This window comes from Cibotium barometz, chromosome 13, assembly GCF_041138505.1.
Source record: "Cibotium barometz isolate CiBa-2024 chromosome 13, ASM4113850v1, whole genome shotgun sequence".
NCBI lineage: Eukaryota > Viridiplantae > Streptophyta > Polypodiopsida > Cyatheales > Cibotiaceae > Cibotium > Cibotium barometz.
In genome coordinates, this window is record NC_141058.1 from 54,132,127 (window position 1) to 54,149,389 (window position 17,263).

The following is a 17,263-nucleotide window of genomic DNA, read 5'->3' on the forward strand; positions in this document are numbered from 1 at the left end:
AATAAGAATGTTTTGGATGTACCATCGAGGTTTTGTATTGGTGGATGGAAATGTGTCAAACAAGAACCCAATAGACTTTTTAGAATGTAAAAATACAAAACATAGGAATGCTACCTAACCACTCACACGATAATAAAGTAAAAGGAAGTATGAAATTATAGAAACATTGTTCTAGCTGGAATTCGTGCATGATGCTCATAAAGAGAAAACTTGTGCACAAAAAAAAGAGACAAATTTGGATGGAAATATATCAAACAAGAACAATTTAAAGCAACTTACTACTATATTTTTTAAAATGGAAAAACACAAACATGTGGATCGTTGTTTTCAATTTTCATAAAATGAAATGGTGATCAATATAGTTCAATAATTTTACATTTTGTAACATGATGGAACACTTGTATGAAAGCAAGTGAACGCCATGGCACATAGATTGTTGGAGATGAGATGACTCCATCAAGGATGAAGGTGCTTCTTTTTTAATGCCTACCTTAGTGGGGAGAGTTATTGGTTAATCATCTCTTAGATCATATGCATGTCTTCAATATATGAGGATATTCATGTTGAAACACTTAATTTGGAGAGAGAGACACGACTTCCAAGACTAGAGAGAAGTTGAGAAGATGACTCTTTTATGGCATCAAATAATAGGCACCAAGGGAGCACTTTTTTGAAGGCCCATGGGTACTAAAATGAATCTAGAGCAAAGAAGGAGATATCAATCTAGAGCGAAAGGAGATATCAATCTTTTCAAACCCCACTAGTCACATGTAGTATTGGTTGAAGGGGCACTTATAAAGGGTTGAAGCTACACGAATAGAACTAGTTGTTGTATGTATGTATTTGCTCCAACCACATCCTCACCCAACCAAATCATCACATGCTTAGATTATGGAACCAAATATTACTACTCATAACAATCCTTGACTTTTGTGAATCATGAAATAGTGCATGCCTCCAACCTCCACAAACGGTTGCGTTAGTAGAGGTGCTATCTACTAGTTGATAACTGAAGTAAGGTACCAAGATGTACCATACAAATTGTGCTTTCTACCTATTACAATTGGAATTTCCATGGATATGTGTGTGGTAATCATGTGAGCAAGCAAGCGTTGAATCCACAATTAGACTGTCGTGGGAAAGTCTATGGTATTATTGAAGTAAATTTGTAAGCATTTTTTGTGTTTTTATTTGATGTCTCATGGTTCGAGATATAAAAAAGAGGTTATGTCAAGAGAGCATTTTATTTTGCAATATACTCCAAAAAGCTATGGAGGTGCTTATTCACTCCAAAAAGGCTATGGAGGCACCAAAGCAATACCTTTGTTTCGCCGAGAGAATGTGAGTAGCAACACTAGATGCATGTTGCAATATATTGTAAGTACCATGAAGAAGGTAATCCTCTATTTAAACTTTTTTTTTAGTGTGGTGATTTTGTATTAGGCTATTTTTTTATTGGGTCGATCACTTTAATCCATGATGGAGGTTTGTTATTCAAGATGCTTTGAGGGGCAACACATTTTTGAAAACATCGATAGAAAGAAGCTTAAGGGGATGCTGGATAGGCAATTGGTTGGGAAGAAATTGGTAGGCATAGATATTAAGGAGATCAATAAGGACATGATAAATAGACAATTGGCAACACCAACCAACATGTTGCTAACACATTCAAGATGATGGAATTAAATACCTTAACCATCAACTACTCTAGGGAGTTATCACCAAGAAGACCAAGGGATGTAGTACAAACAAAGATTAAAAATAAGACTTCTATCAATTCACTAAAACTACTTACAAGAATCACTTTTTGTGTCCAAAAACAACTCCATCTGTTTGCTCTCTAAGAAGACCTCACTAAGTTCTCAACCTTGTAAATAGCAAGAAAAATAGGATGACTCTATCAAGGGTAGTGGATGGAAATTACGGAGGAAGAAAAAAAACTTTACTAGACACCTTGCTATTTAGCCCCATTACTAGCTATATTCTTGTAGTGTCATTAGAGATCAATGTGTGTCTTATACCATAAAAAAACTTAATTCAAAGAAACCAACATCAAACTTTGTCACTAGATCTTAGATGAGGTCAAAGGGTCCTGATGTTGACTGACATCAATTTAAGATCAGTCAACATCATGAGCCTCTCAATGCATACATGAGCACGATGGGACTTGCACCCCAACCATATTTGCCTATTTGCCTACATGCTACATAATGGCTCAAAATGGTGGAAATTTAGCACTTGGTATCATGAGGAGGAAACCCTGGAAAGTATTTGGCTCAAGTTTATCCGAGTCATTTGAGCAGGTACATGGGCTCGCTGCTAAGCACTCAAGGAGAGTGTTAACCCTATAAAAATGTTCAAGGCCACAACCCATTAGCACGAGAACTCTCTTATAACAAACATAAGTATGTCCTGTATCACCCCTTCAGGGGGAAAAATCTCAAAAAAACACTCTAGACTGTGTCATAAAAGAGAGTTGCTGTCATCAAAGGAGAGAATCATGACCATGTTTGGCAGACTACATGTTTCTATCTACAGTAGTAAGATGCCTTGAGAGCAACTCTTCTGCTCTCCTTGCTACTGTAGAGAGGTTACTGAAGTCATTGGGTTCAGAGATATCCACAGAGACTTGACTGCAAGCTCTGCTTACTAAGTTTGCGAATTTCGCCACACTTCTCAACTTCCATGCTACATCACCATCATTAGTGCTCGCTATGTTGAAACCAACAGAGCCAGGTTTGCTTCGAGCCCATGCATACACCATGCCAGCAAATGCTGTACCTAACTGTAGTGGTGGAGTGTATGATCCTTGCAACGCTGCCACCTGTTTCCTAAGTACTTCCAATTTTGTGAATGCCTCTTTGAGGGGTTTTGTGGCCCTGTACAAAAGCTCCCTCTGATCGGTGAAAAGGCTCTCCACTTCAGGCTCTAATGGCACCATTGCCGCGATTATGCCAGCAAACTCAGCCGGTAGCAGTTGCTTCACATAGTTGGAGGTTACCACCACAGCTAGCCACAGCTCATTGTCCACATTATGAAGCCTTGATATGAGCATACCCAGAGGGTTCAGCCTCACATGAGCCCCTTGGCTCTCAATCAGAGACAAAGCATCCACCCTTTCCAATATCTTGAGCAGCCTCAACGTCTCTTTCCACGTTTCACTTTCATCCAATTGTGATGTTGCCTCATGGACTTCCCCTGAGCTAAGGAGCTTTCCATCCCCATTCCACTTGTCTGTGTGGAGACGACTCCTCTTTTCAATCAGATTTGATATCTGAGCTTCCAACAAAAGAATCTCTTTTCTCAGGTGAAGCCCCTCCTTGACGACATTAAATTGGATTGGATAATCCATCAGCAATTTCACATACTCCTTGGTTTGTGAGTTTCCTCGGGCTACATAGCCACAAGTCCCATCATGTTCCACTGCCCAGCTCTCTTTAGGGGGTATCACAGGAGGCTGTAGTGGCTGTCCGGTCAACTTCTTGTACAAAACATCAAGAGGGGATAACTCCTTTGTATACACATGATCAAGAGCCCCGGCCGGGAGCAGCCGAAAATTGTTATCTGATCCAAAGACCATGTAAAAAGACTCAGCCTGACCTGGAACAACAGCAAGAAGAAAACCAGGGAAGGCATTGCCACTCTGTGATGCTGAATGGATAGTCATTCTGATATCAACTCGTGTGAACATCGCAGCATCCAAAAGCTTCTGTTTGTTTACTTCTGTCAAGCCCTGAAAAAGCTTGACCTCAAAATCTGCCTTGGATTCCAAGCAGTCAAAAATCTTCCTATCAAGATCCTCGAGCTTTTTATCCTTTGCATGTGTGTTATAGTGAACAAAAGCACAAAGGCTGCGGCCTAATATCTGCTTAACTTTAGAGAGCTTGTGCTTTGCCATCAAGTTCACCACCAGAGAATATGATGGCTTGTAACATGAAGAGATTTTGAAGCTATTCTCAAGCACCAGAGATGCTGCCTCTTTGGGGCCAGAATAGAAGCTTTTCAAGAAAACCACATTGCCTTCAATGTCATATCCCCTTCTTCCAGCACTTCCAAACAGTTGCAGAGCTTGCTCAGAAGGGATGGGGAAAATTCCATCCTTCTTCACTTTGCAAGTTGCAGGCAATATGAGAGTACGAGCGACAACTTCAGTATGGAACAAAATGCTTTCTGTGACTATAAGAAGCTTCACAAGGTTCTCTTCGAATAGCTTGAGGACAAAGGTTTGCCATACAGGCAGCTTACCTTCATGGTAAGCTGCAAAACCCTTGCAAAGAGCTTCTCGGTCTTCCTCTTCAATGTGCTTTAACAGATCAGGATGGCTTTCTGCAAGTTCATTCAAACGTGTTTCCAGCTTTGCAAGCTCTGGCCTGGAGAGCAGTCCCTCTCCCAGAGCTGCAAGGGCATCCTGCATTGCATCACCACAGCCTTTCACATTGAAAAGGACCAAGAAGGCTGGTAGCATGGCATTATCCTCCAGCAAACTAAGAGCACACTTCAAACTGGGCTTGTCATAGCCGGACCAGAAAAAAGACTCAAGTTGTTCTTTGGTCATAGAATTATCATAACCTCCACTGGTTTCAGAAAAGACATCATTTAACTGCATGCTCTTTGTGTCAATAAGAGGAAGAAGTCTAGATTCTTGACACAAGAAGTAGCGTTTTGGAACAGGCTCTGATCTGCAGCTAACGAGCTTGCAAGGTCCTCTGTTCATGTCAATCCAGGAGACTATCTGGTCTTCATTATTGGCAGGCAATGTGAGTGCTATGACCCTGATCTTAGCATCCATAAGCATCAGCACTTCCTCCCACACGTTCCCATAGTTTGCCTCACCAAATGTATGGAACTTATCCAGCACAACTAAGTTGACACCTTCGAAGAAGAAGCAAAATTCTGAGCCCCCAGGGCCGTTCAACTCTTGCAACATTTTGGCAAGAGTTTCCAGGGTTATCACTACAAGTCTGTGATCCTTCTGCACCCTCATCCTTGTCAATGTCCCCCCTACATTGCCATGACCAAAAATGCTCCCTAATTTGTGCAGTTTCTGTCTTGCCAGATGCTCGTATGGAGTGACAAACAGAGTCCGATGTTCCTCTATTACATTCCTATAGAGGCAACATTCAGCAGCAACTGACTTGCCAGCACCACTTGGAGCAGAGACAAGCACAGAGTTCCCATCCTGCACATGCTTGAAGACCTGTTTCTGCCATGAATCTAGTTTAACGCCACCCAACAATGCTTCATACACATCTTCCTGCACATCCAGACCAGATAATTTCGCGCCCTTAACAGCTGAAAGAGCATCCTCAAACCTCTTGTTGCTCACCAGCTTCCTCACATCTTCAATGAGCCTAATCTCCTCAACCTTCTCTGGTATTTGTACTCCCCTGCCTATCAACTGTGTGGACTCACTATCCGCTGCCCTCTTTTTTACTGCATCAGAGATCCCGTTGCTGCTCACCCTCTCCTCTGCAAAATATGAAACCTTGGATTCGTCTTGGTCCAATTTCGCGATACCTTTGAGACTATCAGCACGCTCGAGATTTGTCTGATAGTTCACAGTTTCAGTGGGCTTGCTAGTTGCAGCATTATTCCAGCCCTTCTCCACATGATTAATTGTCCTGGAATTTTCCACAACCAACCTTCCAAGCCTTGGTGGAGACTTGATGCCAGTTGGCAGGACATTTTTCTTTCCTACTGTCTCGAAGAGCCTACTTATTGCATAATCCGTGCTCTCATCAACATCATCAGACATCCTAAGCTCATCCAGGGCAGATTCCCCATCTTCTGATGAGAAGAAACTACTCTGCACAGTTTCTTGACCTTGAAAATTCCTCAAATATGTTGAAGACAGATTGCCCTTCAGAGTAGTAGGATTGCTTTCTGAAACAGGGCCTTGAGAAATGGGTTTGTTCGGTGGTGTGGATGCTCTTTCGTTCCCCCAAAAGACATCCTGGTGCTGCTCACTCTCCTCCCGTAGCTGCAAGTGCTTGCTTTCCACTCGACCTCGTAATCTCTCTCCTGGCTCACGGTTCCATCTCTTTACTTTGTTCCATTTCTGCAAAAGCTCTAGTAGCATGTGGGAACTTTTGGAGCTTTCTTCTCTTCTCCTTGGGAAAGGGTTGTCCCATGACTTAGATCCATTGTAATTCAATGCCGTGGTAAATCTTCGCTGTGGTCCTTCACTAGACAGGCTCCGTTTATCACCCCCTGGTCTTTCAACCCCCTGTTGTTTCCCATAGCCAACCCCATGGCCCGTTAACCCTTCCCCCTTTCTCCATACCCGTTTTTCTACAGTTCCAGCTGTCTTCGGCCTTGAATGGTCTGGAGTACTGTACACATTGTTTGTCACTCCAATATCTTCCTTACAGGCTGCTTCTACTGAATCATACTTTCCGAACCTATCAAAGTTTGATTCTGTGTGAGTTGATCTAAAAGTGTGTTTAAAATTATTGAGCACTGGACTCGTATCATCAAATGCATGAGAATTATCATCAGCATGTACCCCGTGTTTGCTAGGATAAACATCAAAAGACAAGTGATCCCCTTCACCATCATCATCATCATCACTCTCAAGATCATGGTCATTGTCATCATCAACATCATGGTCTTCTACATCTTGAAATTCATCATTCTCATTATCATCATCGTCGTCGTCAACAACATCATCTTCATCTTCATCTTCTTCATCCTCCTCTTCTTGGAACATCATCTCAACCTTTGAAAACTCTTGTTCTCTCCCCCTCCTGATGGTATCAGAAACCTGCCTTTCATTAGTACAATCATCATGTCCCTCTGCCTCTCTTTCACTCAATGTTTCTTCTTTGTTGTCACCCTCATGCAGCTTCAGCAATGCTCTGAGAACCTTGACAACATCTGGGCTCTGAAAGCCAAAATGTCGTGCTCCTTGCACACGCTGGCCATCTTTCTGCACCACATCATTCCACACTTTCTGTGGGGATTCCGAAGAGAAAACCCCCTTGCCAGCCTCTTCAACCACGAAGATAGGGCCATCAGTGCCTTCTTTGATGGTCTGCCGATACTGCCGCCCTTTGTAGGTCTTGACAGAGGTGTAACCAACAGTGTAGGGGTAACTTTTAGTTAAATTCCAATACTTAGAGTCATCTGGGCCTGTGTAAATGGTGCCCCAGCTCTCTATGGTGAGGGAAGAATTTGCATTATAGGGCAGGTTATATGGCCTGGTTAGGGTTTCTTCTTCTTCCTGCTGCAAAGCTACTGTTTCTGCAGAAAGTGCTGCAGATCTTCTGTGATCATTTCTTTGAGAGAAGTGAGGTATTGCCATACCTGAGATGGGACCTGCAGGGTAGGGTTTCATCCAGGATCCCAAGCGACCATGGTGATGAGGTTTCGTCTCCAGGCGCCATAGAAACACGAAGCTTGGCAGGCGGCATGGATATGGCGATAGCTGGAGTGGGAGAATGAAGAAGCCATTGGCTTGGCAGCAACGGTCTAGGTTAACCATGGCCATTGGCGATGGTGCAGGTCAATATAGCGCTTGTAAGCCATAGCCTGCCACCGCCATAGCTCCACACACGTACAGTCACCCGCTGAGAGATACAGTCGCCCGCTAAAGCGAGAGCAGCTAGTAAAGTTCACTGGACAGACTATATATTATTAATACATTCTTGACATTTTGAGGGATAATAATACATTATATAATATATTATGCAAATTGTAGATTGCTAGGGAGAAACGTCTTTAAGGAGTGTATTTTTCAAAGGTGGGATTGAAACCGGCCCAAAGTCTAATGAAAAAAGCATGCAAGAAAAGCAAAGAGAATGTGGTGTATCACTCTAGGGATCAAATTGGTGTAGAGAAACTTTACTAATGGGTGCTGTCCCAGTTCCAAAACTACTCTTGAAGATGGAAAACATGCTTTTTGGGATTGCCCAGCTATCAAAAGCACTTGGTCCAGAATTGGCAAATGGGTATATAGTTGTACTGGGATGCATGGACAGTGGGAGGACTGGCTGCTTGGTAAATGGGCAACTAGTGAGGAGTATGCTGATTCAATTTTCAACATAATTAGATTTTGCTGTCTTTGGGAAATCTGGAATACTAGCAACTATATTATATTTCAAAAATCAGTTGTGAAAATAGAATCAGCATACTCCTCATATGTGCTGATACAGGGTTGGATGTTACAGGATTGATGTACAAATGTGTTCATATGTGCTGGTTTATACATTTGGTCAATAAACTGAATAAAGATAAGATGGTGCATATGATTCAGGCACTGCAGGCAACCATATCTTAACTCTCTTTATGGAAGGGGAAACACTCAGGCATACCAGGCTGAGCCTAATTAATTGTTATTTTTTTTGTATCCAGGTATTAATAGAGCTGAAGCCAAGGGTAAGACCTGTAACGTTTGGTCCAAGGACTAAAAGATGGTACAAAAAAGCCAAGCAAGTGGACCATACTTTTGTGGCTTTTATTGAGAACCCAGTTGATACCAGACCAGTTGTCAAAGTGTGGTCCAAAAGGGGGATGTCTTGGAGCAGCAATCACGTGAAGGATGCACATCTGAGGTCTTGATTGAAGCCTATATCCAACTGGGATATCAAATATCATGGGAAAATTCCTCTTTTGTATTTGAAGATGAGAGATGGACTTTGATTTGTAACTTGTTGAATGGGGTCTGAAGAATGTTAAATCAGGGATAAGATGTAAATGCAACTTTTTGGTATATAAATATATATGTATATATTGGTCCCAAAAAAAATTGTGGTGCATCACTCTAGCCACTCAACCACCTCCTCTCTTACAATTGCACCACCACCTCCTCCTCTCCTTGACCGCCTACCACTCTGGCCCCAACTTTCGTCCTTTGCCACTCAACCACCTCCTCTCTTGCAATTGCACCACCACCTCCTCCTCTCCTTGACCGCCTACCACTCTGGCCTCAACCACCTCCTCTCTCTACTCTCTCTCTACTCTCTCTCGTGTGTGTGTGTGTGTGTGTGTGTGTGTGTGTGTGTGTGTGTGTGTGAGAGAGAGAGAGAGAGAGAGAGAGAGAGAGAGAGAGAGGGAGAGGGAGAGAGAGAGAGAGAGAGAGAGCGAGAGAGCGAGAGGGGCCTTATTAGATCATAGATGGCTCTATAACTTCCAACAAGCTTAAATTTTAGAGGGCATGTTACCCATTATTGCCATATTTTAAATGTTTTTTTACAAGTAATTTTTTTAAATGAACCAAGGTAAAAAATAATAGAACAATCATGGTACAAGTATAGATATGTTGATGAATAAATGAACATAAAACTATAGAAGCCTTGGGAAAATCTTTCAAATTTCTTATCTTATATGGTGACATGTAATGTAATTTTGATATGTTGATGAATAAATGAACGTAAAACTATAGAAGCCTTGGGAAAATCTTTCAAATTTCTTATCTTATATGGTGACATGTAATGTAATTTTGACGAATTTATCTCCATAACTCACTCAAATAAAGTAGTAAATTTGGTTATTTTTTTCAAGAAATCATTTTTAGTGAAATAGCCAAGTAATCTCACAGAGCCCTCTTTAAGGATTAGAGTTGATTGTTGATGTTGCTTAGTTTTGGTTTTAGGCACTACCCAAAAATTTGTAACTGCCCCTATTTTTTTCCTTGAGATACATTTTAAACTACCTTAAAATTAATGTTTTATATGCATTTTCATTGAGATACATCTGAAATTACCCTAAAATCAATGTTTTATCTGCATTTTCCTTTAAATACGTCTTAAATCACCCTAAAATTAATGTTTTATATGCATTTTCCTAAGAAAATTTGATTTTTGACGTGCAAGATAGCTTGTCAACAATCAAGCCTACTCCCAAGCGGGTGGACAGAGAGAGAGAGAGAGAGAGAGAGAGAGAGAGAGAGAGAGAGAGTACAACCCACATAGACCTTTTTTCCTGAAAAGATGCAAGGAGGAAGAGAGCTTGAGCTCTTGCAAGCGCGCGCGCGCGCGCGCACACACACACACACACACACATACACACACACACAAACCCTAGAAGAGAACACACAAGATGAGAGGTTGAAAATTGTTGTTCTTCTTCTTCTTCTCAACAAAAGGATTCTACCAAAATATAAGGGAAATGCAACATAAGTACTAAAATACTATGTACATAAGGATTCTACCAAAAGATAAGGGAAATGCAACATAAGTACTAAAGTACTATGTACATGCGGTCCATAATGTGAACATGCTAAGTGAGTGAGCTAGCAAGATAAGTATGCTATAACTCAATATAACTCAATGGTGAACTAGTAGTTGGTGTAGTCCAGCTATATAAGATTTCACTGACAAAGATCTGTCATGTCAGCATCCTACCAAACATGCGAGTGATGTACGTGTTAGATCGTGTTGAGCTTGACATCTCAACACTCCCCCTCAAGCTCAACTATATCTCTAGGACTCCAAGCATAATCCAAAATTTGTGAAGCTTCTTTACTCCCAGGGCTTTCGTGAAAATGTCAGCTACCTGCTCCTCTGTGCCAACATACATGAGATCAATGTCTCCTACTAAGACTCTCTCTCTCAGAAGTGATAATGGACCTCTATGTGTTTTGTCCACACATGAAAAATCGGGTTCCTCACCAACTATATATTGCTAAGGTTGTCACAATAAATGACAACCTATCTGTCAACCTACAGGCCCAAATCACCAAGTAGCTTGCGCAACCAAGCTACCTCATATGCTGCCATTGCAACACCTCTATACTCTGCCTCTGTATGACAAGGCAACTATTGGCTGCTTCTTGTTGCACCATGCCACATCACCACTCCCAAAAGAGAACATAAATCCATTGGTAGATCTCCTATCTGCAATACTACCAGCCCAATCTGCATCGGTGTATCCAAACACCTGCAACTCTGTACCAGCCTCATAAAAGAGACCATAGTCTATTGTAGACTTCACATAGCGCAATGTGTGCCTCACACCATCCAAATGTGGCTTCCAAGGAACCTGCATAAACTGACTCTGCAATCCAACTATATAGTTCAAATTTGGCCTAGTGATCGTCACGTAAATCAAGCTACCCCCAGTGGGGTTCTCCAATATCTCACCCGCAGTTGCACTCAACTTGCCATTTGAATCTAATGGCATAGATATTGGCTTACAACCAGCCATACCATATTTGGATAGAATGTCCAATGCATACTGCCTCTGTGTGACAGCCATATGCCCTTGGCCATCCTAATAACCTCAATGCCAAGAAAGTACCTCAGCTCACCCAAATCCTTCATGTCAAATTTCTGCTTGAGGAGACATTTCACACTCTCAACTTCCTCTCCACTATCAACCCCAACAATTAATTCATCAACATATATTATGATGACCACAAGGCCCTTATCACTCTTCCGCACATAGAGAGAATGATCAACATCTGCCAAACGAAAGCCAATGGCGATAAGATATTTTGCTATCTTATCATGCCATGCTCTCGGTGCCTGTTTTAAGCCATATAAAGTTTTACGCAACTTGCATACAAAATCAGGGTGACCCACATCTTCATAACCTAGTGGCTGATCCATTTACACTTTTGCTTGCAAATCACCATCCAAGAATGCATTCTTAACATCCATTTGTTGTAAAACCCATCCTTTTGATGCAGCCGCTACAATAACAGCTCTCATAATTGCCATCTTGGCACGGGGCTGAACGCCTTCTCATAATCAATGCCATAAGTTTGAGCATAACCTTTAGCAACCAATCTTGCTTTATACCTACTAATACTTCCATCTGAGTTACGCTTTATTTTGTACACCCACTTGCATAGAATAGCCTTCTTGTCCTCAAGCAATGGCACCAATTCCCAAGTCTCATTTGTATCCAATGCAGCCATTTCTTCATCCATGGCTTTCTCCCAATCTAAATTCCCAACAGCTTCTTTAAAACATGTAGGTTCAACATCTTGCACAACTTTAGCCATATATTATGCATAATAATGAGCGACATAACCATCATATGTCAACCTGTCCATCACAACAAGTTTTCTGAATCTCCCTGACCTGCATTGTCCATGATCATTGCCTAGTATTTTTGCAGCTTCTCTTGCCTTTCTTACACCAGGTGTTCTAATAGATGGAATCCCAAGCTCTTCATTAAGGCTTTGCTCCGAGCCACTAGTATGTCCCCATCAACATAAGAATTCCCTACAGAAATGTCAGGCATACCAAGAAGCTCACCAACCTTCTCTTTGCCTTTTTGTGATGTACCAACTGCATTCTCACGACTCGTATTTTGACATAGCTTGCCACTCCATGGTCTATCAACAGACCCAACACAAGAGGACTCTCCAGTTCCACTCAATGATTGTGATTACTGACTTACATTCTGTGCAATCACATTTCCAGTTACATTATCTTTTTTAGCATCATACCAGCTACTCATTTCATCAAACACAACATCTCTACTTAACCTCAACTCACATGCAGTAGGGTTATAGCATCCATATCCCTTTTGCTCAAGGGAACATCCAATAAACACACATTTTTATGCCTTTGGATCCAGCTTCGTACACGCAACTCATCTGGCACATGCACATAAGCTATGCATCCAAAAACTTTCAAGTGAGACAAATCAGGTTTCTTTCCTACTGAACTTCTCCACTACCATTACATCATGTATGGCTGCAGAGTAGGAGTCATGTTCATGATATAAACTGCTGTAGAAATAGCTTCAACCCAATAGCTATGCAGTATATTCTTCTCTGTTTATCAATGTTCGTGCTATCTCTGCAATGTGCTTGTTTTTTCGCTCAACAACTCCATTTTGCTACAGAGTGTATCTACATGTACATTATCTCTGAATGCCATTCTTCCGTAAAAAATCAGAGAACTCATTGGAGAAGTACTCTCCCCCTCCATCTGACCTTAGGCACTTCACATGCTTCCCTATCAGCTTTTCAACCATCACTCTGAAATTCTGAAAATGAGTGAAAACTTCACTCTTCTCCTTCATAAAATACACCTACACTTTCCTCGTGTGGTTATCAATGAATGTTACATAGTACCTGCAGCCACCCATAGATGTAATTTTTGTAGGACCCCATACATCTGAATGCTTAACATCTAGTACATTTCTGCTCACATTTATGTTATGTGGAAATACATGCTTTGCCTGCTTTCCAAATTGACATGCTTCACATACCATCAACCTTAAACTTAGGTAGCCCTGTCAACGATTTCTTTAGTTTACATAGACTTCATTCTTTACACATTTACATGCCCAATTCTCTTATGCCAAATGTTTGTATCTACAACAACTCCTGAACCCTATGCAAACATTACAGCTTTCACTTTAGGCATATTTACATCTAGTGTAAACATTCAGCCCACTCTATTGCCTTTTCAACCAACCTACACTTTTCTTTAAAGTCTTTGACATAATAACAGTTAAAGCCCACATGTAAACCTTGCTCAATCATCTAGCCAACAGAATCTAGATTCTTTGTAATATTTGGAACGTGAAGTACATTTGCAAGATACTTTGCCTTACCATTTCGCATAGACAATGGCTCATTTCCAACATGGGCAATTGGATGAGTAATATCATCCCCTGTTTCAACAAAACCTAGCTTTTTAGGACTTTTCATATCCTTGAACCACTCGCCCATGAATGGTCATGTGGTTTGAAGCACTTGAATCCACATACCATACATCATCATTGCATGCGGATACATCATTTTCCAACACAGTATTAAGCACATGTCATATGACAAACAACCTTTCATTGTCCTCATTACTTCTCATGTCATTTCACTTCTCATGTCATTTTGCTGCACTTTTCCACTTCTTATGTCATTTTGCTTCTTATAGCAATCTACTTGCACATGCCAAGATTTGCTACAGTAAAAACAGCCTCGTGTATCATTTTGCTACCTTTGCCAATTTCCATGACCTCTTTGACTCCCCCTGCCTCTGAACTGGCCTCTTCCACTTGTGTGTTGTTGTTGTGATTCGTGGGACTGTTGTTGACCATAGTTTTGATTACCTATTCGGCCACCACCTTGGCCATGACCTCGGCCTCTACCTCGTCCTCTACCTGCACTTGTGTAGAAGACCTATTGTTCCGAACTTCCTTTGGTTTGTGAAGACTAGTCTTCACCCAAACTCTTTTCTTCAATGATCAGCATTGACACCAAATCTGTAAAGTTGGGAATGTTCTCCTGAGTCTAAATAGACATCTTGAATGCCTTGTATTGTGGCCCGAGACCACGTAGACATACTTCCATCTTATCATCACTCATCATCAATAGAAATACCAATAGATACAAGGGATACCACAATACCCTTGATCTTCAAGGCATAATCATTCTCCACAATATGAAGCTCATTCTTCAACTGAATCTTTCGTGCCTTGGTGTTAGTTTCATACAATTTCACAAGGTGTGCCATGCCTCCTTGGGTGACTTGGCATCCTGTATATGCCTAATCATGGTATCCTTTATGCTAATAGAAAGCCAATACATGGCTTTTCTTTCTCCTTGATTCCAATCCTTGTATTCTTTTACATCTGTAATAGTTGAATTAATCTCGGTATCTATGGTGCCTCCTCATGTTCACCTTCAATGTAGTCCCAGTAATCTTTTCCCATCACGAAATTTGTTGATCTAAACCTCCAAACATAGAAGTTGTTCTTGTCAAGCTTCTCTACAATGATATAGTTAATTCCATCATTTGACATCTTAGCACTCTTGTTTGACCTGCACAAACTACTGTATTCTCTGTAGCGGTACTTAGTGTCTGCACAACCAAATGCTCTTCCTACAGTTCCAAAAGCAGAATTCTGCAAAGAATCGAAACTTACCCGTAATGCATGTGAACGCTCGCTTGCGAACTGAAAAACGAAGGTCTCACGACACGCCAAAAATATGTTTTCACCCACAAAAATTTAGTCCAAAGGATAGTATAGTTGCCCTACAGCTCCGCTCCCACGAAGACGACTCCTCAATCGAAGTTAGTTTGCCAGTGCCTCCCAAAGAGCTTCCAACAAGGGTGTAGTAGCCAACACTAAGAGGGAAGAGAAGGTAAAGCTCTTACCCTCGTACCGCTTCTTGTGCTTCACTTGCTTGCCGCTCAGCTTCTTAGCATGAACCATGCTTTGATACCATGAAAAGATGCAGGGAGGAAGAGAGCTTGAGATCTTGCAAGAGCACAGACACACACACAAACCCTAGAAGAGAACACACAAGATGAAAGGCTGAAAATTGTTCTTCTTTTTCTCAACAAAAGGGCTCTACCAAAAGATAAGGGAAATACAATATAAGTACTAAAGTACTATGTACATGCGGTCCATAGTGTGAACATGCTAAGTGAGTGAGCTGGCAAGATCAGTATGCCATAACTCAATGGTAGACTAGTAGTGGTGTAGTCTAGCAGTAGAATCCCTGGTGGCAAACATCCTACTAAACACACCAGTGACGTAAGTGGCGAAAACGGTCACCCAGGCATATCATAAATGTGAGGTGATGTTGAGCTTGATATCTCAACATTTCCATGGTCTCTCTCTCTCTCTCTCTCTCTCTCTCTCTCTCTCTCTCTCTCTCTCTCTCTCGTTTGTCTTTTGTTTTCATGATCTTCCACTGTAGGAACATGAATCATGAAATCATCTTTAGAATATTCACCCAAACTATCATAGTCCATCTACATGATTCATGCAAATATCTAGATGGTTCATGCAATGTTGCTTTAAAAAATTTACTTATTTAATTAAGATTAACTAATCTCAATTCCAGCTCTCATCCCTTCATAGAGCCTTCACAATGTTGTTTATATAGATGAGTGGATATAGCACATCACTGTAAATTAGTGGGGCTATAGTCTTGAAATGCAATAGCTAGAGTTACATGGCTATTGCCAAGAACCATATGTTTTATGCTCAAACAAAGCTCCAGTATGACATGGCATGAGATATCGCCAGGTGTGTGAGCTTGGACCTATTAGAGATGGAGCATACTTGGATCTTTTTCTTGATAGTCATGGAATGCGACGGCCAGGGGCAGGGAATCCCCTTACTATTTCATGGTGTTCGCATCCTCATATGGCTATTGCCAAGAACCCTATGTTTTATGCTCAAAAAAAGCTCCACTATGACATGGCATGACATATCGCCAGGTGTGTGAGCTTGGACCTATTAGAGATGAAGCATACTTGGATCTTTTTCTTGATAGTCATGGGATGCGGCTTGGGACAAGGAAGCCCCTTACTATTTCGTGGTGTTCGCACCCTTGTATGGTGGCACCTATCTATAGTTGATATATTGTTGCATATGGGAGGATGCTAAACCGCCAGATATCCATCTACTTTGCAAAGCAATTCTACACAGAGTTTGTTTTAGGGGAGCAAGTTAACTACACCAACCCATCGGCCTGGCGGTCGTGTTGGTCGAGGTCATCTCCAATACCAGGGGAGGTGGCCTCCCACTAGCCCTATGTGGAGTTGCCTACAGAACCACCATTTATACCTTTTTCTACTATTGAGACACTAGGCACTCAGGTGGGGATCAATGTGCGTAGTACCATTTAAAGCATCCAGCACATAGTATGTCTTTTTTCTCATGACCGATGTGCCGACAGATATTGAGGTATATATACATATTCATTACTTTAATAGGTTTTTCATAGTTGTCTATTTTTCTAATAGATTTTTCATAGTTGCTTACATCTTTTCTATATATTAATTGTGATTAATGGTGTCACGTAGGGTCCCGCATCTATTTTTATGCTTATATCTTTCTATATATTAATGGTGGTTAATTGTGTCACGTAGAGTGAAAGTGCACACACATACTCACCCACACATGAATACACATACTATACACTCAATCACTTATGCACATGCACAATCCCTCCTTATGCTTGCATGCACGCGCACACACACATAATGCACACATCCACATGTGCACACTTCTAAGACACACTTGCACCACGCGCACACTGCCCTCTATCCATGTGCACCACACTTATGCATATGCACAATCCCTCTTTACATTTGCACACACATGCACACACCCAAATGTGCACACTTCTTAGACACATACTTGTATGATGTGCACACCCCCCTCTATCCCACCACCCTCTCTCTCTCTCTCTCCACCCGCCCCCCACACACACACACACTTTTTTTAAAGCCCTATCCCCCTTTAATTTTCCTTAATTTCCACCCGTCGGTAATGTTCCTTTATCCCCCCTTAATTTTTCTTACCCCCTAAAAATCCCCCCCTTAATTTTTCCTGCACCTACATT

At 41.4% G+C, this 17,263-nt stretch overlaps 1 protein-coding gene across 1 annotated transcript; it reads right to left on the bottom strand.

Annotated features, from left to right (window-relative positions):
* Nucleotides 1-1,758: 1,758 nt before the first annotated feature.
* Nucleotides 1,759-7,627, bottom strand: LOC147632851 (DExH-box ATP-dependent RNA helicase DExH15 chloroplastic-like). The gene has a single exon (XM_086807717.1). The coding sequence runs from the start codon at nucleotides 7,487-7,489 to the stop codon at nucleotides 2,519-2,521; it is 4,971 nt and encodes a 1,656-aa protein (XP_086663843.1). The 5' UTR covers nucleotides 7,490-7,627; the 3' UTR covers nucleotides 1,759-2,518.
* Nucleotides 7,628-17,263: the final 9,636 nt, after the last annotated feature.

Bases quoted from the DNA above. Each gene is read 5' to 3' on its own strand.
- LOC147632851 (XM_086807717.1), bottom strand. From the start codon at position 7,489: ATGGCCATGGTTAACCTAGACCGTTGCTGCCAAGCCAATGGCTTCTTC.